The 27571-nt window shown below is 50.0% G+C and overlaps 3 protein-coding genes across 9 annotated transcripts in view; 2 read left to right on the top strand and 1 right to left on the bottom strand.

Annotated features, from left to right (window-relative positions):
• Nucleotides 1-25896, top strand: part of LOC102934811 (zinc finger protein 585A) — an 87019-nt gene extending 61123 nt beyond the window's left edge. For 2 of the 7 annotated variants that reach the window (XM_037914698.2, XM_037914696.2), the window contains exons 4-5: nucleotides 511-624; nucleotides 927-9897. In XM_037914698.2, coding sequence (XP_037770626.1) covers nucleotides 511-624; nucleotides 927-3280 — 2468 coding nt within the window. In that variant the 3' untranslated portion in view covers nucleotides 3281-9897. Of the gene's footprint in view, nucleotides 1-510; nucleotides 625-926; nucleotides 9898-17330; nucleotides 17445-21437 lie in introns of those variants that run through there. The other 5 variants (XM_037914697.2, XM_037914706.2, XM_043528009.1 and 2 more) reach the window with 5 other exon arrangements.
• Nucleotides 1-27571, bottom strand: part of LOC102936186 (butyrophilin-like protein 2) — a 1677894-nt gene that overhangs the window by 977695 nt on the left and 672628 nt on the right.
• Nucleotides 1-27571, top strand: part of LOC114020220 (butyrophilin subfamily 1 member A1) — a 1361724-nt gene that overhangs the window by 753450 nt on the left and 580703 nt on the right.

The raw sequence follows: 27571 nt of genomic DNA on the forward strand, positions 1-27571 counted from the left end.
AGAGGGGAATGGGTTCCATAGTCCATAGCTGCCAAGTGAGAGAGACCTGCATCTCTAAACCCCCTTCAATGGGACCAGAGTGTCAAAACGGACATGCTAAACCCTCCTCACCATTCCAGCTTTCAAGGCCAAGAAGCCATGTATTGTCCTGTGTGTATTGTTTCTCATTTGAACACAGAATCCCTGTTCACCTCCCTCCTTGGGACTAGCTCCAGCCCTGGGGAGGGCTCTGGGCTCTGCAGGGGTAACTCCAGAGCTGTGTGTGCATCAGCAAGGGCCCCAGAGTGCACAGATCCTGCAACCTCCTAGCGAGGGTGTAAAAATTCTCTCCACCTCCCCAGACATCTGCGTCTCCCAAGGGGGCTCAGTGACCATGTTCCTGTCCCTTTGGATTCCTTATTCTCCCAGCACAGCAGGGGGACAGGTTCCACTCATGGATTGTCCTTTGTGACAGACACACTCCCAATCCTCCATGCAACCTGATCTGGTCTGATTTCACCCCCTGCACAGGATTTCCCTTTCCCAAACCTGACCTGATCGCCCGGCTGGAACGAGGCGAAGGGCCATGGGTCCCGGATCTTCAGGCCTGGGTGGAAAAAGAGATCCCAAGAGGCACTTGCACAGGTGAGGACTGACAGAAACCATCGGGCGAATTAAGGAAAAAGTTGAGAATCCCAGAAATGTGGTGTGAGTAAGAGCCCTCAGTTGTTCCTCATCTCAGCCGGAGTAGGGCCGTAGTCAGCAGATATTGCTCATGTCTTTCCACCCAGCCTGTTAGCTGCAGGAGTTTCCTTCCCAACTTTCCTTCTGCATGAGTGTTTAGGTGAGAAGTAGAGGCAGAATCCAATTACTCAACCTTCACAGTGTTAGCAGATTCCTCTTTCTCCCTAGCACAATGACTCCTGTCTTGATTGTCTCTCTCCCAGCAGGTGATGAGCAAGGGAGTGAGAGCGAGGAAGGGAATCACCATGAGGAAGTTCCTGGGGAAGTGGAACCACAGGGAACCTTTGTGGGAAGAGTTGAAGGGAACTTTTCCCAATGCTTGGAGGAGGGAGAAGCCTGGGGAAATTGGCACAGGTCAGAGAGGTTGTTGGGAAACCACCCAAGGAAGAAAGTGGATGAATCTATTAAAAGTGGGGGAGGAGACAAGGATTCCACAGCTCACCACACAAATCCCAAGGAAGAAAAACCCTACCAGTGCCTTGAATGTGGGAAAAGATTCATTCTGAAATCACACCTTGTGAAACATCAGATAATCCATATTGGAGAGAAACCTCTTCAATGCTTGGACATTATGGAAAGCTTCAGTACCTGCTCACTTCTTAATAACCATGGGAGAAGCCACACGGGAGAGAATCCCTATCCATGCCTCGAGTGCGGGAAATGTTTCAGTGGGAAGTCTGAACTAATTAGACATCAGACAGTCCACACAGGAGAGAGACCCCACAAGTGCTTGGACTGTGGGAAAAGTTTCATGTGGAGATCACATCTTATTAGACATCAGAGAGTCCACACAAGAGAGAGAGCATATAAATGCTTGGTGTGTGGGAAAAGCTTCAGTGACAGCACAAATCTTACTAACCATCGGAGAATCCACAGAGGAGAGAGACCCTATAAATGCCTCGATTGTGGGAACTCTTTTGGTTGGAAGTCCAATCTTATCACACATCAGAGAATCCACACAGGAGAGAGACCCCATAAGTGCTTGGACTGTGGGAAAAGTTTCACACAGCGATCAGCACTTGTTACACATCAGACAGTGCACCCAGGAAAGGGACGCTATAAATGCTTGGAGTGTGGGAAAAGTTTCAGTTGGAAGTCAGGCCTTATAACACATCAGAGAATCCACACAGGGGAGAAACCCCATAAGTGCTTGGACTGTGGGAAAAATTTCATACAGAGATCAAACCTTACTAAGCATCAGGCAATCCACACTGGAGAGAGACCCCATAAGTGCTTGAACTGTGAGAAAAGTTTCACATTGAGATCAGCCCTTGTTACACATCAGGCAGTCCACACCGGAGAGAGACCCCATGAGTGCTTGGACTGTGGGAAAAGTTTCACATGGAGATCAGGCCTTGTTACACACCAGGCAATCCACACAGGAGAGAGACCCCATAAGTGCTTGAACTGTGAGAAAAGTTTCACATTGAGATCAGCCCTTGTTACACATCAGGCAGTCCACACCGGAGAGAGACCCCATAAGTGCTTGGACTGTGGGAAAAGTTTCACATGGAGATCAGGCCTTGTTACACACCAGGCAATCCACACAGGAGAGAGACCCCATAAGTGCTCGGACTGTGGGAAAAGTTTCATACAGAAAGCACACCTTATTAGACATCAGACAGTCCACACAGTAGAGAGACCCCATAAGTGCTTGGACTGTGGGAAAAGTTTCACACAGAGATCAGCACTCGTTACACATCAGACAGTCCACACAGGAGAGGGACGCTATATATGCTTGGAGTGTGGGAAAAGTTTCAGTTGGAAGTCAAGCCTTATAACACATCAGAGAATCCACACAGGAGAGAAACTCCATAAGTGCTTGGACTGTGGGAAAAATTTCATACAGAGATCAAACCTTACTAAGCACCAAGCAATCCACACAGGAGAGAGACCCCATAAGTGCTTGGACTGTGGGAAAAGCTTTAGCTGCAGCTCACAACTCACTCAACATCAGAGAACCCATACGGGAGAAAGACCCTATAAATGCCTCGAGTGTGGGAAAAGTTTCATTGCGAGTTCTCATCTCGTTGCACATCACAGAATTCACACCGGTGACAAACTTCAGAAATGCCTCAACTGTGGGAAATGTTTCATGTGGAACTCTACCCTTATAATACATCAGAGGATCCACACAGGAGAAAGACCTTATAAGTGCTTGGACTGTGGGAAAAGTTTCAGGTGGAAGTCTGCCCTTATAATACATCAGAGGATCCACACAGGAGAAAGACCCCATAAGTGCTTGGACTGTGGGAAAAGTTTCACAAACAGATCAGCCCTTGTTTTACATCAGAGAATTCACACAGGAGAGAGACCCCATAAGTGCTTGGAGTGTGAGAAAAGTTTCACACAAAGATCATGCCTGATAACACATCAGGTAACCCACACGGGAGAAAGACCCCATAAGTGCTTGGACTGTGGGAAGAGTTTCACACTGAGATCAAACCTCATTAAACATGGGAGAATCCACACAGGATCTAAACTTCATAAATGCCTTGCCTGTGGAGAAAGCTTCATTCAGCGATCACACCTCATTAAACATCAGAGAATCCACTAAAGTTTGAGATTCAATCGGAGCTCACACATCAGTGATCCATACAACAGAGAAAGCTTGAATGTGGGGGAAGTTTCATTTGGTGCTCCTGGAGTATCAGGCACCCGCAAATCTACATAGGGAAGTAACCTCTGAGATGTTCTCAGTGTGGAAAATGCTCCAAGTGGAGCTAAGACAAAGTTGGACGTGAGAGACTCCTCCACACAGCACGGAAATTTTCTCAGGGCTCTGACTAAGCCATAGTAATCAATTTCCTCATTCCCACACACATCAGGGGCATTTGGCTCCCAAGGACCCAGCTGCCCATCACTGGAGTGAAGATCCAGCAGCAGCTAGTCAGTGACCCTCTGGTTCTGCTTGGTCTAAGCAAACCCCAGGCAGAGAGGGAGAAGCCCCGATCAGCCCCTCCTCCCTGCTACAGCCCTGGCTGCTGAGCTGATGGGCCAGAGGGGAGAAGGGAGAGAGAGAAACTCCTCCAGCTGCTCCCTCTGCCTGGCTGAAGTTCCCCCGTCTCCCTTCCCCTCCCAGCCGGGATCCCCCTGCCATGGAGATGAGGAGAAGGACACTTGGGCCAGGCCCCACTTTCACTCTTGACACCCGTCTCCATCCCCCATCTTCCAGCAGCCCCTGGGCTGGGCTCCCCCACTTACCTGGAGCGTCCCTGGAGCTGGTTATTCCTCCGCTCCCTGAATCCCCCAGGGCGCTGGGCTCTGGGGGATCAAATATTGAGGGACCAGGCTGACGGGTTGTGGGGAGGACACTGAGGATTGAATGGTTGGGGCTGGGGGAGCTGGGAAGCAGGAGGAACTGGGTGCTGGGGCTATCGAGTGTTTAGGGATCATGGGATAAGAGGCGAGGGAGAGCACAGGGGTCGAGAGATGCTGCCTCTAATCACTCACCCCCTCTGCCCCTTCTCCCTTCCCCCTCTGCATTCAACCAGCACCACTGGGAGGGGCTGATTCCCACAGGGCCCTTTGTGGGAGGCCTGGAGTTCCCACCTCTGACTCCGCAGCATCAGCCTCTGAACATCTGTCTATGGTAGGAAAATGGTTGGGATTAGCCAGCTCGTCTCCCCTGACGCTCCAACACTCTTTCTAGTCACACTGACCCTGAAGTATATTATCTATTCTGATCCTCGCCATGAGCAGAGTGATCGTTAGTCCTTGAGTTCCCCCTTTGGGGCCGGATTGTCTCATTCCCAGCCAGTCTCACATTACTCCAGGCTGTGCGGAAAAGCATTGAGTGTGTGTATATTTTCTCCCTTAGGGGGCAGAACTAAACAGATGCTAAAAAAGTGGGAGCAGGGATAGTAAAATGTGGTGTTTTAGCTTCTGTGCTATTTCAGGGCAATAGGGTGAGTTCGAGGTATCCCCTCCTTCCTGTATCACCATCACCCTCCACACAGCAGCCTCTGTCCAAGCGATGGAGAGTCTTATCCTGTCCCTGTTCTACCCCTCTGCCTCCTAAGGTGTCACTTACCACCGTGTCCCTGGCTCTAGATGCTTAAGAATCAGCTTTGATTTCTGTGATCCTCCATGAGACTTTGGAGGGCTGGAGAAGAAAGTGTCACAGACCTGCGAGGGAGGGGAAGGGAGGAATCCCAAAGAACCTCAAAGCACAGTTTACCTTTCTGATCTGTTTCTATGTATTGCTGAAATTGCTTCCAGAGTTTTCTGTGCTCGTCTAGATCATTTGTAGATGGGAAGGTTTTTTTTGTTTTTGTTTTTATTTCTTATGATGATGTTAAAACTTTTCAGAGTAGCAGCCATGTTAGTCTGTATCCGCAAAAAGAAAAGGAGGACTTGTGGCACTGTAGCTCACGAAAGCTTATGCTCTAATAAATTTGTTAGTCTCTAAGGTGCCACAAGTCCTCCTTTTCTTTTTGCTAAAACTTTTGTAACTCATACAACCGAATTATTAGGCAAGAGGTGAAGCCGGGTTAGCCAGTTCAGAAGAAAATGGCTACATTTATTTTCCTGATTTTGAGTCTTCAGATTCTCTGAGATTTCACTTTCTGAATGTAAAAGTGTTTTATAGCCCACCCTGGAGTGTGGGTTTTTCTCTAGTCCAGAAGGCTGTTTGGTCACAGACTTTGATATTAGCTTAGTTTAGATGTAGCTCAGATTTATGGAGGACTTAATGAATGCCAGAATAGTCCTTTTGTATTTTATTTTCACCGTATTCTACCCTTTGTGATGTGAACTTTGTTTTATTTGAAGAATGGCAAAGGTCTGTGTGTCTCAGCACATACACTGCGGGTGCCAGCTCGCGTCACGTCCGAGAGGCAGAGATGGAAAGGGGGAATGAAATCACGGCCTGAGCCCTGCAGTGACGTGACTTAGGGCCCAACCACCCTGCAGAGGCTGCTGCGGCGGAGTTGCACTGATGCAGCTTTTGCGCTTGGAGGGGGACGCTACGTGGACCAACCATCGGCGTAGATCACCCACCTCCCCAAGAGGCGGCAGCTACGTCGATGGGAGAAGTCCTCCTGTTGCCATAGTGCTGTCTACACCAGAAGTTAGGTTGGTACAGCTGCGTCGCTTGGGGGTGTGGAGTTTCACAAGTGACGTAGGTTGCGAGTGCAGACCAAGCCGCAGCGTCAGGAGGAGAAGAGAGTGGGAGGTGAGGAGAACAGAGCTGGGAAATGGCTGGGTTTGCTCTTCAGAGCCAGACGGCTGAGGCTGAGAACTGTGAACTCGCTGCACCAGAGTCAGAGAGACACTAGACCTGACCTATGAGTGTTGTGTGAAGCTTCCCCTGCAATCTAAAGGACCATGAACGACACCCCAAAAATGATTGGGGGAGGGGGCAGCGTCCCCCTATTGCTGAGGTGCCGAGTTTGGGCACAGGCAAGAAGGGAGCCAGGGATGTCAAGAGACCTGGGCAGCCTTGAATCCAGGCCAACCCCTAGCATTGAGGCCAGAGGGAGATGAGGAGCCCTAGAGCCCTGCTGGTCACCCCCTCCCCATCTGCCGCGGTGTCCTGTGTGGGGACGAGAGAAACTGTCTCTACCCCACTCACCCCACACTCATCCCTCCTTCCTGAGATCTTTGGATTCCCTGCTCTCAGAGTGTTTCCTTTTGTGATGGGGTCCCAGTGTCTCTCGTGGCTTCTCACCACTTTTCTATCATTCATACGTGTGGCTCTGTTTTTGGTTCTTTTGAGAGTTGGGCGTGGCACTGTGCTGGGATGGAACCGAAAAGTACACCCCGAGCTGGGCTGGGGGTGGGGAATGGAGTCTGTCTTTGTTTGTCCTTTGGAATAATAAAGTAGCATTTAGTTTCTCCCACTGCCAGTCTCCTTCGTTTTGCATTAAATACCCACCAGATTCAGAGTGGAAGTTAAAAGTGAAAGCAATGCAGATATGGTCTGGGATGGGAATGCTCAGTGAGGTCACCCAGCCAACCTCACGCCTGCCTTGTTGTAGACTCTGTCTAACTTCCCATAGAGATAAAACTCTCTGCAATCTGGTGCCCCTCTCCCTGACCCCAGTACAAATGAGGAAGAGTTCGACTGGGTTTCCGGGGTCATTATCTTCTCCCTCACCCTGGTGTAAACCAGAAGTAATCCCACTGGAACCCTATGAACTGTCTACACCAGTGTGAAGTTGTTGTGAGAGGAAAACCAGACCATGGACCTTTAAGTGTGTTAGCAGGAACAATACTCACACATAGAGAGTGGTATTGTCACCCCAACGCTTCAAAAATCATGAGTCAGACCCCCCAAAATCGTGATATTGGCTGAAAAATCACGCCATTCTTACAAAAGACGAAATCACGATTTCTTTTTAAGTCCACCTGTTTTTTGATCTCCTCCTGCCTACTCCCAGTGTAGTGTGACTAGCACGGCACTGCCCACCCGTGCATATTTATGAAAAGGAAGTGGATTTTGACTCCTGCTGCAGGAGTTCTCACAATAATGCAAAGATCTTGGACCTTTACGCAATTATGGAGCAGGGCCTGCAGGTGCCACTTCCTATCTCTTGCCCGCCCAGGCCATGGCAGTAACCTGTTCCCATAGCTGCTAAAGTTTGTGCAGCTCCATGCAGGACATTTTGCACCCTTGTGAAAGTCACTAGTTTCCCCTAAATGGTCCCTGGCCACCGGTTGTGAGAGGGACAACCACAGGAGGAACATTGAAGACTCACTCATGGATGAGGAAACTTTTCTCCCCCTCAAAAAGTCGAGGCATGCCCCATACGTTTTGTGGCCCTTCTAATGCCTCCGATCCTGCCGATCTCCGGCAGGAAGCCCTGACTCAGGAGTGGGGGATGCAGAGGAAGAAGATGGAATCTTCACTCTACCTTGCTCCTGGTCCGGAGCAGAAGCAGTGCCCGGAGCAGCCCTACCATCTGCCTCGTTCTATCTCAGACACATGGAAATAAATTGGTTAGTCTCTAAGGTGCCCCAAGTACTCCTTTTCTTCTTGAAATCAATGGGGCCCTTAGCAGTGCAGTAGTACAATGAAACGTGTAAGATTTTGCAGGATTGGGAATTTAGTTTGCTCGGCTTGGGGGTTTCTCTCTATTGATATTCGGCCTGTTCCTCACACCACAACTTTCCCCAGTTTCCTTCTTCTCTGACTGCAAAGTACGTTTCAGAGTAGCAGCCGCGTTAGTCTGTATTGGCAAAAAGAAAAGGAGTACTTGCGGCACCTTAGAGACTAACCAATTTATTTGAGCATAAGCTTTCGTGAGCTACAGCATCCGATGAAGTGAGCTGTAGCTCACGAAAGCTTATGCTTAAATAAATTGGTTAGTCTCTAAGGTGCCACAAGTCCTCCTTTTCTTTTTGCAAAGTAAGTGTTTCTATGGATACCAAGATTATTTTTAATACGGTAGCAGCTAGAAGCTGCACCCAAGACCGAAGCTCTATTGTGCTCAGCATGGTACTCTATATACAGAGCATGAGAGACAGCGCCTAAGGGACAGAGCTTCTTGTCTAAATACACAAAACAGACAGAGACATGATTCTGTACGTATCGGGAGTGTCTCCTTGATTAAAGCCAGGCGCTTAAAGCAGGTTTTCAACTTCCGACATGTAAGAGAAATACATAAGCATGGGGCCATGTTCCCAGCTGGTGTAAATCAGCCTAGATCCAGCAAAGTCAACACAGCTTTGCTAAGTGACATCCAGTGAGATTCTGGCCATTGTTTCTGCCCTGGAATCACAGTGTGATTAAGTGATTAGCTCCATTGTTGTAGCTGGAAATGGCTATTCTCTGTGATTTAGCTTCCCCAGGTTTGTGCTCCTTGGCAGCCAGATGCTGCGTCCTTGCCCTTTGAACTGGGATCACCCCCAAAATAAAGTCACACAGCCCTGTGTCTCCAGCTTTTTCCCTTTAGATCCCACCTTTGAGGCCATGTGCATGCTGAGAGAAAAGAGGTTTTTTCTAACTAAGGGTCCCCAAATATGAGAAACAGATCTTGTACAAGCCTGCTGGAGATAAGGTAAGTCACAGCTTCACCTTGTTGTACCTGATCGAGATGCACCCCACCCCACAGTGTTCCTCTCTACCAATTACACTGAGGTGAAACTACCACTTGCATTGTCTACACCAGGGTTGGTCAATAGGCGGGCCATGGGACAAATCTGGATCTCCAGATACTTTTGAACAGACTGCAAAATCTTTTATTATCATTTTTGTTATTATTGTTGTATTGTTTTCTCTGGAATCTGGATCTTGAATATACCTTGACCAAGAAATTAGGACCCTGACAAAAAAAAAAAAAATTGTCCCTGATCTACAGTATGAGTTTACAATAAGAGAAAGAGAACCTACATCCTAGTGCAGACAAATCCTCAGAGACCGTCTCTTGGAGCAGGTTTCGCCCTTTACACCTCCATGACCACCACAGTTATTGCTGATGAGCAGGAGAAATGCAAAATATTTCCTATGTCTTTACCCAGCTTTGAAAACATTTCATACACACGGGAACCAAGCTAAAGAGTCAGCGCTCTACGGCACGCAGCTGAGGAATTCCTGATTTACGTGGCTACAGCCAGCACAAGAGACAGAGCACAGGCTAGCCAGTGACATGTCAGAGTAAAACCCCAGCTCTCATCAGAGGGACATGCCGGCCTATTCCCCATTGTTGTTGTGTCCTGCTGAACATCTAAGTTCCTAACTCCCCTCCCCAGGGAGAAGCAGAATTATGGTCACGCCCTGGGTGATGACCAGGTGCAGCTTGTGTGCTGGTAACAAGCTGTGGCCTGTTTGCTCTTGGTTGATTCTCACTTGAGCTCATCGGTATTTTCTCCTGTCATCACCCTGAAAGTGAAAAGGTCTATAACTCTCTAATCACACCCGCAGCAGGTTGGATCATATTAAAGAAGTTCTGTATTAAAATCACAAATGAGTTTGATTCCCCATAGTTTAAATTTCAGGGTATTACAGATATACAGAGAACATGAAAAAAATGGGTGTTGCCATATCAACTCTAACGAGACTAATCGATTAAGGTGGGCTATTATCAGCAGGAGAAAAAAAGCTTTTGTACTGCTAATCTGGATGGCCCCTTTCCAACAGTTGACAAGAAGGTGTGAGTAAAAGTAGGGGAAAAATTAGCATGGGGAAATAGTTTTTCGTTTGCCTAATGACTCGTCCACTCTCAGTCTTTATTCAAGCCTAATTTAATGGTGTCCAGTTTGCAAATGAATTCCAGTTCTGCAGTTTCTCATTGGATTCTGGTTTTGAAGTTTTTTGTGGAAAAATTGTGACTTTTAGGTCTGTAATTGAGTGTCCAGGGAGATTGAAGTGTTCTCCGACTGGTTTTTGAATGTTATAATTCTTGACATCTGATTTGTGTCCATTTATTCTTTTGCATAGAGACTGTCCGGTTTGGCCAATGTACATGGCAGAGGGGCATTGCTGGCACATGATGGCATATATCACATTGGTAGATGTGCAGGTAAACAAGCCCCTGATGGTGTGTCTGATGTGATTAGGTGCTATGATGGTGTCCCTTGAATAGGTATGTGGACAGAGTTGGCAACGGGCTTTGTTGCAAGGATAGGTTCCTGGGTGAGTGTTTTTGTTGTGTGGTGTGTGGTTGCTGCTGAGTATTTGCTTCAAGTTGGGGAGCTGTCTGTTAGCGAGGACTGGCCTGTCTCCTAAGGTCTGTGAGAGTGATGGGTCGTCCTTCAGGATAGGTTGTAGATCCTTGATGATGTGCTGGAGAGGTTTTAGTTGGGTGCTGAAGATGACAGCTAGTGGTGTTCTGTTACTTTCTTTGTTGGGCCTGTCCTCTAGTAGGAGACTTCTGGGTACTCTTCTGGCTCTGTCAATCTGTTTCTTCACTTCAGTAGGTGGGTACTGCAGTTTTTTCACCTGAAGAATGGTTGGAAGCTCACGTGTGCCACAGACTGATTGTCGCCTGCCCGCCAGCTGGGGGTTAACCTCCAAGATGAGAGTGGTATAAAAACAAGGGAGAGTGGCCTCCATTTTTACCTCTCCTCCCCCATGTTTTGGAAGGCAACAAAATGCCTTGAAAGACAACAGGAGCACTGGACTGGGGAGGGCAGACCAAGGCTGGAAGGAAATCCAGCCTGGGTACTAAGAACTGTGAACTGCCTGCAACATGGGGTGGGGTGGGAAAAGCTGTTTGCTTCACATCTTACTTAGGTTGATAAAATGTAGGATTTAAAATGCATGTTGACCATTTATTTTTGTTGTAACCAAATTGGACCTTTTACACCTTTATCGCTTGTGACCACTTAAAATCTACCTTTCTCTCATTAGTAAACTTGTTTTATTGTTTTATCCAAACCAGTGTGTTTTCATCAAAGTGTTTGGGGAATTTCACTTGAGATAACAAGGCTGTTGTCTGACCAGCATCCTTTGTGGGGAGGACAAACGAATTAATGAGCTTGGACAGCACAGCGCACAGACGGGGCAGTACAAGACTCACATTTCTGGGGTGCAAGGCCGGGACTAGTGAACTGGTTTATGTTGCTGTGTAATTTACTTCATGAGTGGCTGGCTAGCGGCACTCAGTCCTGTGTAGCTGGGAGTGACTTTGAAGGCTGGTGGCTGTGTGGGAGAAGAGCCGGGAGGGGTTTGTTGTTCGCAGGGGGAAGCAGTGTGAAAGAAGCCCTGGGATGGAGAACTAAGCAGTTCAACAGTCCAGATTGTACCCTGGGGTGTCTCACACCTGCTGTTTCCTGGGATCCAGCATGGCACCACTGGACTCTCATCATCCTGCTGCTGAAAGACGACCTGAGCAGGGCTAACCAGAGAGGGGGAACCAGCCGACATCCTCTATTCCACAAGCTTCGGCTAAAGCCTGAACTATTCCCGGGATGTGACTTGGGGTTGTGCTGTCACCCTTCCCCTCACGCATCATTTTCCTTCCCCACCTTAGTTCTGCTCTCTCCTCTCTCTCCCTTTGCCTTGTGTCTCCTACAAGTCTGGCTCAGCCCGTCCACACAACGCCACCTTTCTTCAGCCGTGCTTGTAGCCTACGACCAGAAACGCTGCAGCGCGGTGGGTTGATCGCTAGGACCCAGGAGCTGGGGGCGGCTCGGTGGGAGGATCGCGGGGCTCAGGCCCGGCCGCAGGAAGTGACTCGCAGCCGCTGCGGGGACTCTGGCTCCCAGGCTCCCGGCGACATCCCCGAGCCCCGGCGGCTGGTGCTGGGAGCCGGGAGCCCGGGCTGCAGCCGGGAGAGGGGAAGCTCCAGCCGGGCCCTGCCCGCTGCTCCCCGGGAGCCTCTCCCAGGGCAGAGCCCCCAGCCCGGCCAGGGCCCCTTCCCGGCCCGGCCCCTGCACCGGGGGGCCCCGCTCGGAGGGAAGGTGAGAGAGACCCGCCCCCCCCGTCACCCCCGGGCTGCAGGGGGCAGAGGATAAAGAGATGCAGGGGGACTTGTGGGCAGGACGGGAGAAGGGGGCCGGGGAGGCGGGTGATGGGGATGCAGGGGGGCAGGAAGGGATGGGGGAGGGGCAGGGATGATGGGGCGATGCAGGGGGAGGGGGGATGTGGGGTGGCTGGAGGGAAACTGTGAGAGCAAGCGCAGACTGGCTGGGGGAGGGGAGAGCCTGGGGCAGGGAGCAGGCGGCGGGGGGGGGGGGGGGGACACAAGGCAGCTCCCCCGCCCCATGGGGTAGGAGAGGGTGAGGGGCTGCCCCTCCCAGCAGCCTGCCAGATTTCTTTTCTTGGATCTGGTCAAACAAGCTTTGGGGAGTGAGTGGGCAGTGGACTAACCCTCGGGGGGGGGGGGGGATTTTCCGATTTTGAGGGGGGGGGGCAATTTTAACTGTGATTCCAGGGGCTACTTAGGCACCTGAAAACTCTTGGGGTTTTTTTGCTGACAGGCTCACCAGATCTCATTCTGACATTAAAAAAAGAGCATTAGATAAATATTAGACCCACTCAGCTCTAATAGAAACATGTTCTCAAAGCTTGTGTCAAGTCACGTGAGGGACACCGGTTAGGTTTTGGAATTTTTAGTAACTCTTGAATACAACAATTGAAACAATTGTAGAAAAATCTGGATTTGTTCCTATCACTTTTTTTGCCGTTCACCAAGTTTGGAATAGATCATTTAACGTTCGGAACCATCCTCCTAGGGCAAGACCCCGTGAGTTTATACGGCACATGCTCTAGGGGTGTTACCCCACTACAAATAGTAAGTTGAAGCTGACTCGAAATAGGAGTGAAACTGACACTTTTAAGTCCCTTTCCCAGTATTGCCAACTCCAAATGTTCAGAATTGTGAGATTGGCTTTAAAATCATGAGACTGCGTACAAATAATAGATTTGGTGCTTATTTGCCTTCTGCTTTTTGAGCCTTTCGGGTGTACTGGGGTCTCATTGTGAAGCTTTCTCCACAGCCACAAGGGCGAGAAACTTCATTTTTCTTTAAGAAGGAAAGCTGAAATCATCACACCTCCACCTGACTCCAGGAGCTGGGGCTTTAAGGAAAAGAATCATTCTCCTGAGGCTCATGAGAAAATCATGAGAGTTGGCAATGCTGCTTTCACTTTTGGTTAAAGGCTAGTTACTTTCCAGAAGGCTTTTCAACACGACAGTACAGTGACTGAGTTGCAGTTCTCACAGGAGAATATTTAAAACCAAACACCAGGAAAATTCCAGATTTTAAAGCTGAGGGGGGAAAAATGAGACTTCTGAGGTGTATCAAGGCCATGGCAGGCAGGAAAGGAAAATAAACAGGCCCAGGAGCTCTGGGCAGCTCTTCCTCTTGAAAGGAAGTTGGAGGGTCAAATCTAGTCCTTAATCCAGTAAAACATCCCCTCCACTCATCGATCTTAACGTGTGCTGAATAACTATGCGCTTCCTACTTATATAGCAGAGTCATCTTATCCAGGGCTACACATTTTATACACACTGGCTCAGGGATGGTATTTACTGGCAGATTCTGAACTGTGCTGAGCGCACAGATGGTGCCCAGGGAATAATACAAATCATGACAATCATCTACTTTGTGGACTCTGAGGATGCAATTTCTGTTCTTTGTTCTGCAATTGGCCTGGATCCAGCTGCAGGGACCAGCCAGTGAATTTGGCCTGCATGGGGAGGGGCTCCCTGTGTGAGTCCCAGAGCTGCTGCCCTCATGGACACAGCCAGGTTCAAACCCTGTTAGCAGTGGGAGGGACTGATCTGCCTAATCAGAGCCAAGGGAGAGTGGAGGGACTGGCAGGGGCAGCAGGAGCAAGAAGGGGGGAGGCAGGTTCCCAGCTCCCAGACCTGCCCAGATCCATTCCCTGCACCCTCCTGGGCAGACTGACTCTCCTGGGAACAAGGGGAGGAGCTGAGAGAGGAAAAGCCAGTTGCTGACTCTGCTGAACACCCCACTACTGGGGCGGAGGGGGAGGGGGGGCGGCTAGAGGGGGTTACACTACACTAGTGGTTTCCAACCTTTTTACGCAAAAGATCAACTTTTGAATTTGGATCTACCCTGCCCCTTCTCTGAGGCCTGGCCCCACTCCATCCCCCCTCCCTCCATCACATGCTCTCGTGCACCCTCACTCACTTTCACTGGGCTGGGGCAGAGGGTTGGGGTGCTGGAGGGGGTGCAGGCTCTGGGCTGGGGCTGAGGGCGACTTCCCCCAGCGCCGGTGGGTGCTCGTGCCTGCCTGCTCCCTGCCCCTCCTCAACTCCACCCCTTCCCCATCGCCATTCCCCGCCCCCCTTCCAACTCCTTCCCCAAAGTACATGCCCCAAATCCACCCCCTCCCTGCCCCTATTGGATCACTTCCCCAAATCCCCACCCTGGGAGAAGCAGGACCCATCCGCTTGCTCATTGCGGAGGGGGGAAGGGGGGAGGTGAGCTCGGGTGGGGAGCTCCTGGTGGGTACTCTGCACGCACCAATTTTCCCCGTGGGTGCTCCAGCCCCAGAGCACCCACGGAGTCGGCGCCTATGCCTGAGGGGCTTGGGGTATGGAGGGGGCTCTTGGCTGAGCCTGGGGCAGGAGGTTGGGGTGCAGAAGGGTGTGAGGGGTGCAAGCTCTGGACCGGAGTTTGGGTGCAGGAGGGGGCTCTGGGCTGGGGCAGAGTGTTGGGGTACAGGAGGGGGTGCAGGGTGCAGGCTCTCGGAGGGCCTTTGGGTGCATGAGGGGGCTCAGGGCTGGGGGAGGGGGCTCAGGGTACAGGAGGGGGTTTGGGGTGCTGGCTCTGGGAGGGCACTCTGCGCTGGGGTTGGGGTTTGGGAGGGGATACAGGTTGCAGGCTCCGGGGGGGCGGGTGGCACTTACCTCAGGCAGTAGTGCTGGAGGGCTAAGGCAGGCTCCCTGCCTACCCTGACCCCACGCCACTCCTGGAAGTGGCCGGCTCATCCCTGTGGCCTGGGGGGGGGCAGACATAGCTCCGTGCCCTGTCCCTCTCTGCAGGCACCGCCCCCACAGCATCCAGTTGCAGTTCCCCGTTTCTGGCCAATGGGAGTTGCGTGGGCAATGCCTGCAGACAGGAGCAGCGAGCTGAGACCCCCCTGTGCCCCACCCCCAGGGGCTGCGCTGCCTCAGGGACGTGCCAGCTGCTTCCGGGAGTGGCATGGGGCGAGGGCAGGCAGGGAGCCTGTCTGAGCCCCGTTGCATCGCTGGACATTTAGCGGCCTGTGATCGAGATCGACTGTCAGAGGCTCCAGGATCCACTGGTTGGTGACAACCGCACTACGTTGCAGGGCAATCCCTTGAAGTGGCTCCTTTGATTCTGCTCTTTTTCTAGAGTTTGGCGCAGAGATGCTGTTACGGGGAGAGTTTAAAACTGCCCCGGTGGGTTTAGTCCTGCTGGGACGGGCCTGGCCTGTGTTGTAATAAACTTGGTTTCTTTCCAGCATGGCAGAGTCCCGAGCGTCTGTGTGCAGGGAGAGAGCCTGGGGGGAATGGGGGTGTCACATGGACTCAAGCCCCTTCTGAAACCCCCCTCCCCTCCCATTGCTTCTCTCGCCCTGACAGGCTGAGGAATCACGTCCACATTTTGCTCCAGATCGACCCAGGAGACAGGGCAGGGAAGTGGCTGTGATGGAGCCAGCTGAGGTAGGGGCTTTTCAGGGAGCTGCTGGGCGGGTGGAGGGAGAGGCAGGGAGGAGACAGGGTGTGATAAACCTGTTGATTTTCGGAGCTGGCCCATTGGCTGGGGGGAAACATTTCCCCATTTCTGAAACAGGTAACACCAGTGATGAGCTGCCAAAAGCTGAAGAAGTGGTTCCTTCACTCGCTCTTGGTCTTCGGCAGCAGGTCCTGAAGGATGTGCTGCCGAAGACCTGGAGCGAGTGAAGGACCCGCTGCCAATGTGCCACCGAAGACCCGGAGCGCCGCCAGGTGAGTAAAAATTACAAAGGGATTCTCACGGGAGCCTCCCCAGCCGAGAGAGCAGGCAGGCCAGACCCCTTTAACAACCGGTTCTAAACCAGCTTCAAAATTTAACAACCGGTTCACGTGAACCGGTGCGAACTGACTCCACCTGACCACTGGGTAACACCCCCCTCAGCCGGGCTGAGAACATTTTCCAGACTCCCAGTGCTGGAGCCTGACCCCACTGGCCAGAGGCTGCTGTGAAATACGAAGGGAAGCTGTCGGGATTCCTGTCTCTGTGCCCGGCTCGGAGCTCTGCTTCCTGTACCAGCCTGTGGCTGGCAGGGGTGTGTGAAATGAGAAATGCCCTGCTCCGTGTGCTGGGGGGACAAGGAGCTCTCACCTTCTCCCACCCCCTGAAGTGTCCTGGCTGCTCCGAGCAGGGTGGGGGTGGGATTCTGATTTTCTAGGCCCCCCAGAGCTTCCGAGATGTTCATTTTTTCTTCTTCCTTTCCCGTGTGACCAGTGGGATTGTGGCTGGGGCAGCAGGTGCTGAGTGGGGGACTCTTGTTGTTCCAGATGCCGGTGACCTTCGAGGAGGTGGCTGTGTATTTCACCCAGGGGCAGGGGGCTCTCCTGGACCCCGCTCAGAGAGCCCTCTACAGGGACGTCATGCAGGAGAATTACGAGACGGTGACCTCGCTGGGTAAGGGATCCCTGTCCCCTCGGTTATTAGAAAGTTTCGGGCCTGCATTTCTGACTCTGGTCAGGTTCTTCCCTGATCAGTTAGATGAGAGGGGAATGGGTTCCATAGACCATAGCTGCCGTGTGAGAGAGACCTGCATCTCCAGACCCCCTCCGATGGGACCACAGTGTCAAAACGGACATGCTAAACCCTCCCCACCATTCCAGCTTTCAAGGCCAAGAAGCCATGTATTGTCCTGTGTGTATTGTTTCTCATTTGCACACAGAATCCCTGTTCACCTCCCTCCTTGGGACTAGCTCCAGCCCTGGGGAGGGCTCTGGGCTCTGCAGGGGTAACTTCAGAGCTGTGTGTGCGTCAGCAAGGGCCCTAGAGTGCACAAATCCTGCAAACTCCCAGCGAGGGTGTAAAAATTCTCTCCACCTCCCCAGACATCTGCGTCTCCCAAGGGGGCTCAGTGACCATGTTCCTGTCCCTTTGGATTCCTTATTCTCCCAACACAGCACGGGGACAGGTTCCACTCACGGATTGTCCTTTGTGACAGACACACTCCCAATCCTCCATGCAACCTGATCTGGTCTGATTTCACCCCCTGCGCAGGATTTCCCTTTCCCAAACCTGACCTGATCGCCCGGCTGGAACGAGGGGAAGGGCCGTGGGTCCCGGATCTCCAGGCCTCGGTGGAAAAAGAGATCCCAAGAGGCACTCGCACAGGTGAGGACTGACAGAAACCATCGGGTGAATTAAGGAAAAAGTTGAGAATCCCAGAAATGTGGTGTGAGTAAGAGCCCTCAGTTGTTCCTCATCTCAGCCGGAGTAGGGCTGTAGTCAGCAGATATTGCTCATGTCTTTCCACCCAGCCTATTAGCTGCAGGAGTTTCCTTCCCAACTTTCCTTCTACGCGAGTGTTTGGGGGGGAAGTAGAGGCAGAATCCAATTACTCAACCTTCAGAGTGTTAGCAGATTCCTCTTTCTCCCCAGCACAATGACTCCTGTCTTGATTGTAAAAAGAAAAGGAGTACTTGTGGCACCTTAGAGACTAACCAATTTATTTGAGCATGAGCTTTCGTGAGCTACAGCTCACTTCATCGGATGCATAGCATATCGTGGAAACTGCAGAAGACATTATATACACAGAGACCATGAAACAAAACTTCCTCCCACCCCACTCTCCTGCTGGTAATAGCTTATCTAAAGTGATCATCAAGTTGGGCCATTTCCAGCACAAATCCAGGTTTTCTCACCCTCCGCCCCCCCCCACACACAAACTCACTCTCCTGCTGGTAATAGCCCATCCCTCTTTGAAACCTCTCTTTACAATGCGCTTGATAATCAAGGTGGGCCATTTCCAGCACAAATCCAGGTTTTCTCACCCCCCGCCCCCCCCCCCCCCCCTCCAAACACACACACAAACTCACTCTCCTGCTGGCAATAGCTCATCCACACTGACCACTCTCCTTACAATGTGCACAGCAATCAAGGTGGGCCATTTCCAGCATAAATCCAAGTTTAACCAGAACGTCTTGGGGGGGGGGGGGGGGTTTGTAGGAAAAAAACAAGGGGAAATAGGCTACCTTGCATAATGACTTAGCCACTCCCAGTCTCTATTCAAGCCCAAATTAGTAGTATCCAATTTGCAAATGAATTCCAATTCAGCAGTTTCTGAATTCCTGATCAACATCCTCTACAGCAAACAGGGAAAGATTAAGAATGAGCTCTCAAAAATGGATACTCTCATAAAAAAACAACCTTCCACACAAACTTCCTCGTGGCTGGATTTTACTAAAACTAGACAAGCCATTTACAACGCACACTTTACTTCTCTACAAAAGAAAAAGGACACTAAACTTTCTAAACTACTACAGGGTACAAGGGGCCACAGCAATGGTTCCCTCAACCCACCCAGCAATATTGTTAACCTATCCAACTATACTCTCAGCCCAGCAGAAGCAGCTGTCCTATCTCGGGGCCTCTCCTTCTGCCCCTCCACCCCCACGAACATGATACAGTTCTGTGGTGACCTAGAATCCTATTTTCGACGTCTCCGACTCAAGGAATATTTCCAAAATACCTCTGAACAACATACTAATCCACAGAGGCCTCCCTACCAACATTACAAAAAGAAGGATTCTAGGTGGACTCCTCCTGAAGGTCGAAACCGCAGACTGGACTTCTACATAGAGTGCTTCCGCCGACGTGCACGGGCTGAAATTGTGGAAAAGCAGCATCACTTGCCCCATAACCTCAGCAGTGCAGAACACAATGCCATCCACAGCCTCAGAAACAACTCTGACATCATAATCAAAAAGGCTGACAAAGGAGGTGCTGTTGTCATCATGAATAGGTCGGAATATGAACAAGAGGCTGCTCGGCAGCTCTCCAACACCACTTTCTACAAGCCATTACCCCCTGATCCCAATGAGAGTTACCAAAAGCATCTACAGCATTTGCTCAAGAAACTTCCTGGAAAAGCACAAGATCAAATCCGCACAGACACACCCCTGGAACCCCGACCTGGGATATTCTATCTACTACCCAAGATCCATAAACCTGGAAATCCTGGGCGCCCCATCATCTCAGGCACTGGCACCCTGACAGCAGGATTGTCTGGCTATGTAGACTCACTCCTCAGGCCCTACGCTACCAGCACTCCCAGCTACCTTCGAGACACCACTGACTTCCTGAGGAAACTACAATCCATCGGTGATCTTCCTGATAACACCATCCTGGCCACTATGGATGTAGAAGCCCTCTACACCAACATTCCACACAAAGATGGACTACAAGCCGTCAAGAACACTATCCCTGATAATGTCACGGCTAACCTGGTGGCTGAACTTTGTGACTTTGTCCTTACCCATAACTATTTTACATTTGGGGACAATGTATACCTTCAGATCAGCGGCACTGCTATGGGTACCCGCATGGCCCCACAGTATGCCAACATTTTTATGGCTGATTTAGAACAACGCTTCCTCAGCTCTCGTCCCCTAACGCCCCTACTCTACTTGCGCTATATTGATGACATCTTCATCATCTGGACGCATGGAAAAGAAGCCCTTGAGGAATTCCACCATGATTTCAACAATTTCCATCCCACCATCAACCTCAGCCTGGTTCAGTCCACACAAGAGATCCACTTCCTGGACACTACAGTGCTAATAAACGATGGTCACATCAACACCACCCTATACTGGAAACCTACTGACCGCTGTTCCTACCTACATGCCTCCAGCTTTCACCCTGACCACACCACACGATCCATCGTCTACAGCCAAGCTCTGCGATACAACCGCATTTGCTCCAACCCCTCAGACAGAGACAAACACCTACAAGATCTCTATCAAGCATTCTTACAACTACAATACCCACCTGCGGAAGTGAAGAAACAGATTGATAGAGCCAGAAGAGTTCCCAGAAGTCACCTACTACAGGACAGGCCCAACAAAGAAAATAACAGAACGCGACTAGCCGTCACCTTCAGCCCCCAACTAAAACCCCTCCAACGCATTATTAAGGATCTACAACCTATCCTGAAGGATGACCCAACACTCTCACAAATCTTGGGAGAAAGGCCAGTCCTTGCCTACAGACAGCCCCCCCAACCTGAAGCGAATACTCACCAACAACCACATACCACACAACAGAACCACTAACCCAGGAACCTATCCTTGCAACAAAGCCCGTTGCCAACTGTGCCCACATATCTATTCAGGGGACACCATCACAGGGCCTAACAACATCAGCCACACTATCAGAGGCTCGTTCACCTGCACATCCACCAATGTGATATATGCCATCATGTGCCAGCAATGCCCCTCTGCCATGTACATTGGTCAAACTGGACAGTCTCTACGTAAAAGAATAAATGGACACAAATCAGATGTTAAGAATTATAACATTCATAAACCAGTCGGAGAACACTTCAATCTCTCTGGTCACGCAATTACAGACATGAGGGTCGCTATCTTAAAGCAAAAAAAACTTCAAATCCAGACTCCAGCGAGAAACTGCTGAATTGGAATTCATTTGCAAATTGGATACTATTAATTTGGGCTTGAATAGAGACTGGGAGTGGCTAAGTCATTATGCAAGGTAGCCTATTTCCCCTTGTTTTTTTCCTACAAACCCCCCCCCCCCCCCAAGACGTTCTGGTTAAACTTGGATTTATGCTGGAAATGGCCCACCTTGATTGCTGTGCATATTGTAAGGAGAGTGGTCAGTGTGGATGAGCTATTGCCAGCAGGAGAGTGAGTTTGTGTGTGTGTTTTGGGGGGGGGTGTGAGAAAACCTGGATTTGTGCTGGAAATGGCCCACCTTGATTATCATGCGCATTGTAAAGAGAGGTTTCAAAGAGGGATGGGCTATTACCAGCAGGAGAGTGAGTTTGGGGGGGGGGGGGGCGGAGGGTGAGAAAACCTGGATTTGTGCTGGAAATGGCCCAACTTGATGATCACTTTAGATAAGCTATTACCAGCAGGAGAGTGGGGTGGGAGGAAGTTTTGTTTCATGGTCTCTGTGTATATAATGTCTTCTGCAGTTTCCACGATATGCTATGCATCCGATGAAGTGAGCTGTAGCTCACGAAAGCTCATGCTCAAATAAATTGGTTAGTCTCTAAGGTGCCACAAGTACTCCTTTTCTTTTTACGGATACAGACTAACAGGGCTGTTACTCTGAAACCTGTCTTGATTGTCTCTCTCCCAGCAGGTGATGAGCAAGAGAGTGAGAACGAGGAAGGGAATCACCATGAGGAAGTTCCCGGGGAAGTGGAACCACAGGGGACCTTTGTGGGAAGAGCTGAAGGGAATTTTTCCCAGTGCTTGGAGGAGGGAGAATCCTGGGGAAATTGGCACAGGTCAGAGAGGCTGTTGGGAAACCACCCAAGGAAGAAAGTGGATGAATCTATTAAAACTGAGGGAGGAGACAAGGATTCCACAGCTCACCACACAAATCCCAAGGAAGAAAAACCCTACCAGTGTCTTGAATGTGGGAAAAGATTCATTCTGAGATCACACCTTGTGAAACATCAGATAATCCATATTGGAGAGAAACCTCTTCAATGCTTGGACTGTATGGAAAACTTCAATACCTGCTCACTTCTTAATAACCATGGGAGAAGCCACACGGGAGAGAATCCCTATCCATGCCTCGAGTGTGGGAAATGTTTCAGTGGGAAGTCAGAACTAATTAGACATCAGGCAATCCACACAGGAGAGAGACCCCACAAGTGCTTGTACTGTGGGAAAAGTTTCACACGGAGATCAGGCCTTGTTAGACATCAGGCAATCCAAACCGGAGAGAGACCCCATAAGTGCTTGGACTGTGGGAAAAGTTTCATGTGGCGATCACATCTTACTAGACATCAGGCAATCCACGCAGGAGAGAGACCCCATAAGTGCTTGGACTGTGGGAAAAGTTTCACATGGAAATCAAGCCTAGTTACACATCAGACAGTCCACCCAGGAAAGGGACGCTATAAATGCTTGGAGTGTGGGAAAAGTTTCAGTTGGAAGTCAGGACTTATAAAACATCAGAGAATCCACACTGGAGAGAGACCCCATAAGTGCTTGGACTGTGGGAAAAGTTTCACATTGAGATCAGTCCTTGTTACACATCAGGCAATCCACACCGGAGAGGGACCCCATAAGTGCTCAGACTGTGGGAAAAGTTTCATGTGGCGATCACATCTTACTAGACATCAGAGAATCCACACAGGAGAGAGACCCCATAAGTGCTTGGACTGTGGGAAAAGTTTCACATGGAAATCAGGCCTAGTTACACATCAGAGAATCCACACCGGAGAGAGACCCCATAAGTGCTCGGACTGTGGGAAAAGTTTCATGAAGAAATCACACCTTATTAGACATCAGAGAGTCCACACAAGAGAGAGAGCATATAAATGCTTGGTTTGTGGGAAAAGCTTCAGTAACAGCACAAACCTTACTAAACATCGGAGAATCCACAGAGGAGAGAGACCCTATAAATGCCTCGAATGTGGGCACTCTTTTGGTTGGAAGTCCAATCTTATCACACATCAGAGAATCCACACAGGAGAGAGACCCCATAAGTGCTTGGACTGTGGGAAAAGTTTCACGCAGAGATCAACACTTGTTACACATCAGACAGTCCACACAGGAGAGGGATGCTATACATGCTTGGAGTGTGGGAAAAGTTTCAGTTGGAAGTCAAGCCTTATAACACATCAGAGAATCCACACAGGAGAGAGACCCCATAAGTGCTTGGACTGTGGGAAAAATTTCATACAGAGCTCACACCTTACTAGGCATCGGAGAATCCACACAGGAGAGAGACCCCATAAGTGATTGGATTGTGGGAAAAGCTTTAGCTGCAGCTCACAACTCACTCAACATCAGAGAAGCCATACAGGAGAAAGACCCTATAAATGCCTCGAGTGTGGGAAAAGTTTCATTGGGAGTTCTCATCTTGTTGCACATCACAGAATTCACACCGGTGACAAACTTCAGAAATGCCTCAAGTGTGGGAAATGTTTCATGTGGAACTCTACCCTTATAATACATCAGAGGATCCACACAGGAGAAAGACCTTATAAGATCATTAGCTAGTCAGTGATCCTCTGGTTGACGGGTTCTGGGGAGGACACTGAGGATTGAATGGTTGGGGTGGTGGAGCTGGGAAGCAGGGGGAGCTGGGTGCTGGATTATCGAGTGTTTTGCGGATCATGGGATAAGAGGCGAGGGAGAGCACAGGGGTAGAGAGGTGCTGCCTCTCATCACTCTTCCCTTCTGTGCCTTCTCCCTGCCCCCTCTGCATTCAGACAGCACCACTGGGAGGGGCTGATTCCCACAGGACCTTTTGTGGGAGGCCTGGAGATCCCACCTCTGCCTCCACAGCATCAGCCTCTGAACGTCTGTCTATGGTAGGAAAATTGTTGGGATTACCTAGCACGTCTCCCCTGACTCTCCAACACTCTTTCTAGCCACACTGACCCTGAAGTATATTATCTATTCTGACCCTCGCCATGAGCAGAGTGATTGTTAGTCCCTGAGTTCCCCCTTTGGGGCCGGATTGTCTCATTCCCAGCCAGTCTCACATTACTCCAGGCCGTGCTGAAAAGCATTGAGTGTTTGTATATTTTTCTCCCTTAGGGAGCAGAACTAAACAGATGCTAAAAAAGTGGGGGCAGGGATAGTTAAATGTGGTGTTTTCGCTTCTGTGCTATTTCAGGGCAATAGGGTGAGTCCGAGGTATCCCCTCCTTCCTGTATCACCATCACCCTCCACACAGCAGCCTCTATCCAAGCGATGGAGAGTTTTATCCTGTCCCTGTTCTACCCCTCTGCCTCCTAAGGTGTCACTTACCAGCGTGTTCCTGGCTCTAGATGCTTAAGAATCAGCTTTGATTTCTGTGATCCTCCATGAGACTTTGGAGGGCTGGAGAAGAAAGTGTCACAGACCTGCAAGGGAGGGGAAGGGAGGAATCCCAAAGAACCTCAAAGCACAGTTTACCTTTCTGATCGGTTTCTATGTATTGCTGAAATTGCTTCCAGACTTTTCTGTGCTCGTCTAGATCATTTGTAGATGGGAAGTGTTTTTTTGTTTTTGTTTTTATTTCTTATGATGATGCTAAAACTTTTCAGAGTAGCAGCCATGTTAGTCTGTATCCGCAAAAAGAAAAGGAGGACTTGTGGCACTGTAGCTCACGAAAGCTCATGCTCTAATAAATTTGTTAGTCTCTAAAGTGCCACAAGTCCTCCTTTTCTTTTTGCTAAAACTTTTGTAACTCATAAAACCGAATTATTAGGCAAGAGGTGAAGCCAGTTTAGCCACTTCAGAAGAAAATGGCTACATTTATTTTCCTGATTTTGAACCTTCAGATTCTCTGAGATTTCACTTTATGAATGTAAAAGTGTTTTATAGCCCGCCCTGGAGTGTGGGTTTTTCTCTATTCCAGAAGGCTGTTTGGTCACAGACTTTGATATTAGCTTAGTTTAGATGTAGCTCAGATTTATTGAGGACTTAATGAATGCCAGAATAGTCCTTTTTTATTTTATTTTAACCGTATTCTACCCTTTGTGATGTGAACTTTGTTTTATTTGAACAATGGCAAAGGTCTGTATGTCTCAGCACATACACTGAGGGTGCCAGCTCGCGTCACGTCGGAGAGGCAGAGATGGAAAGGGGGAATGAAATCACTGCCTGACCCCTGCAGTGACGTGACTAGAGCCCAGCCACCCTTCAGAGGCTGCTGAGGCAGAACTGCACTGATGCAGCTTTTGCGCTTCGAGGGGGATGCTACGTGGACCAAGGAGAGGGGTTCTCCCATCGGCGTAGGTCACCCACCTCCCCAAGAGGCGGCAGCTACGTCGATGGGAGAAGTCCTCCTGTTGCCATAGTGCTGTCTGCACCAGCAGTTAGGTTGGTGCAGCTGCGTCGCTTGGGGTGTGGAGTTTCACAACTGACGTAGGTTGCGAGCGCAGACCAAGCCACAGCGTCAGGAGGAGAAGAGGGTGGGAGGTGAGGAGAACAGAGCTGGGAAATGGCTGGGTTTGCTCTTCAGAGCCAGACGGCTGAGGCTGAGAACTGTGAACTCGCTGCACCAGAGCCAGAGAGACACTAGACCTGACCTATGAGTGTTGTGTGAAGCTTCCCCTGCAATCTAAAGGACCATGAACGACACCCCAGAAATGATGGGGGAGGGGGCTGCTTCCCCCTGTTGCTGAGGTGCTGAGTTTGGGCAAAGGGAAGAAGGGAGCCAGGGATGTCAGCAGACCTGGGCAGCCTTGAAACCAGGCCAACCCCTAGCATTGAGGCCAGAGGGAGATGAGGAGCCCTAGAGCCCTGCTGGTCACCCCCTCCCCATCTGCCGCGGTGTCCTGTGTGGGGACGAGAGAGACTGTCTCTGCCCCACTCACCGCACACTGCATCCCTCCTTCCTGAGATCTTTGGATTCCCTGTTCTTGGAGTGTTTCCTTTTGTGACGGGGTCCCAGTGTCTCTCGTTGCTTCTTGCCACTTTTCTATCATTTATACATGTGGCTCTGTTTTTGGTTCTTGTGAGAGTTGGGCATGGCACTGTGCTGGGATGGAACCGAAAAGTACCCCCCTGAGCTGGGCTGGGGGTGGGGAAGGGAGTCTGTCTTTGTTCGTCCTTTGGAATAATAAAGTAGAATTTAGTTTCTCCCACTGCCAGGTTCCTTCGTTTTCCATTAACGACCCAGATCTGCAATTGGACTTAGGTGCCCAAAGCCCAGGTTTCGACCCCTGAGTCCCAGAATTAGGTGCCCCTGAAATCCAGAAAGCCGCTGCCTGGCCCCTCACTCAGCACCAACATTTCTATAGGAAGATCTCCCAACATTTCTAAGTTTCTGCTTCTGGGCCTGGGCCCTGCTGCCTCATGCTAGGCATCCAGATGCCTGCCTCACATCTAAACCCCAGAAGGATCCTCAATCAGAAGGCCGGCAGTTGAAAGCCTCTCTTGCCTGTGGGGCCCAGTCCTGTAAGAGTGCGTGCTGAGCACCCCTTTTGGATCAGGGCTCAGACAAAAGCCAGAGGAGGTGCTGGCAGAGGCTCCTTTATAACATTGAACCCAGTGGTTAGGGCACTCGCCTGGCATATGGCAGACTCAGGTTCTACTCTCCGCTCTGCCTGACGGGGAGGAAGGATTTGAACGCAAGTCTCCCACTGCTCAGGTGACTGCCCTAACCACGGGGATCTGGGACATTCTGATGTGAGGCTCCTGTAATCTTTTCTGATCAAGCTGCTCCACTCTGGCTAAATAATTAAATAGTCCCTGGGTCAAAGCGAGAAGGTGACAATGACTCTATAGCTTGGACACTGGGAGTTGGAAGATGCAGGTGCAGGACCCTGCTTCAATGGCTATTTAATTATCGTCCCTTTCCTGCAGGAGGGAGCGTTTCGTTGCAAACCAGTGGGTTCAACCTTTGACCTTTCTTTGGGTTGTGACCTAGGCTCAGTTGAGATATTCCCCTATAGATGCTGCTTCCGGAGCACTCCCAGTGCCCAACTCTAGGGGGAGCAGCAGAGTACGACCAGGCACAGGGTCACCCTCTGATCAGTGCCTAGAACGGTCACTGGGGTAGGTCACTTGCGGGAGGGCAGGCAGCAGCACATGATCTCCTGCTGGGACGATCTCGGAGAAACAGAATGTTCCGGTTGTGTGAAATTTAGATCTTTCCCTCTCCGGATCAGACTGAAATCTCAGCATATTGAAAATATTTCTGGAACTAACTATTCTGAAATGTTTTTCTGCAGAAATGTGGAAACAGAAAATGTGGGTGGACATTTTAGACTGAAAATGAAATGATTCAACTGTTCGACATTACATTTTGATTCTCCTGATCAGAATCTAGAGTAATGTCGTAAAAAGCAACATTTCCAGGTTTCAGATTTTGCTGAAGCGATACTTTCAGGTGACAGACATTTTTGTGTGAAAAATGTCAACTAGCTGTAATTATAGAGTACTTTAGATGCAGAGGAATTGAGATTTCTAATAAAGATTGTTCAAATTGTTCACGTTTTAAAGAAAACTATTTGGATTATTCAGTAAGTAAATATAATTTCCTCCATTCTCCTGTCTCCTGTTTCATTTCCATTAAGCCAGAACAGAAATTACTTTGCACAGAGGAAACAATAAATAGTCTCTCACAGGGAAGAGCATGTTACTTGCTGTTACTCTCCTGTTACTCAGAGATCTGAGCACGATAACATCCCTGTGTGTATTTATTGGTGAATAACAACGGCACCTACCATCAGTTCCTGGATTTTCCTTTTCCTCACTCTGGTTAAACACCATATTCTCATCTCCCTCTTTCTTCAAACTCCCCAAACAGCTCCAAAA

The sequence above is a fragment of the Chelonia mydas genome, chromosome 14, assembly GCF_015237465.2.
Source record: "Chelonia mydas isolate rCheMyd1 chromosome 14, rCheMyd1.pri.v2, whole genome shotgun sequence".
Taxonomy (NCBI): Eukaryota; Metazoa; Chordata; order Testudines; family Cheloniidae; genus Chelonia; species Chelonia mydas.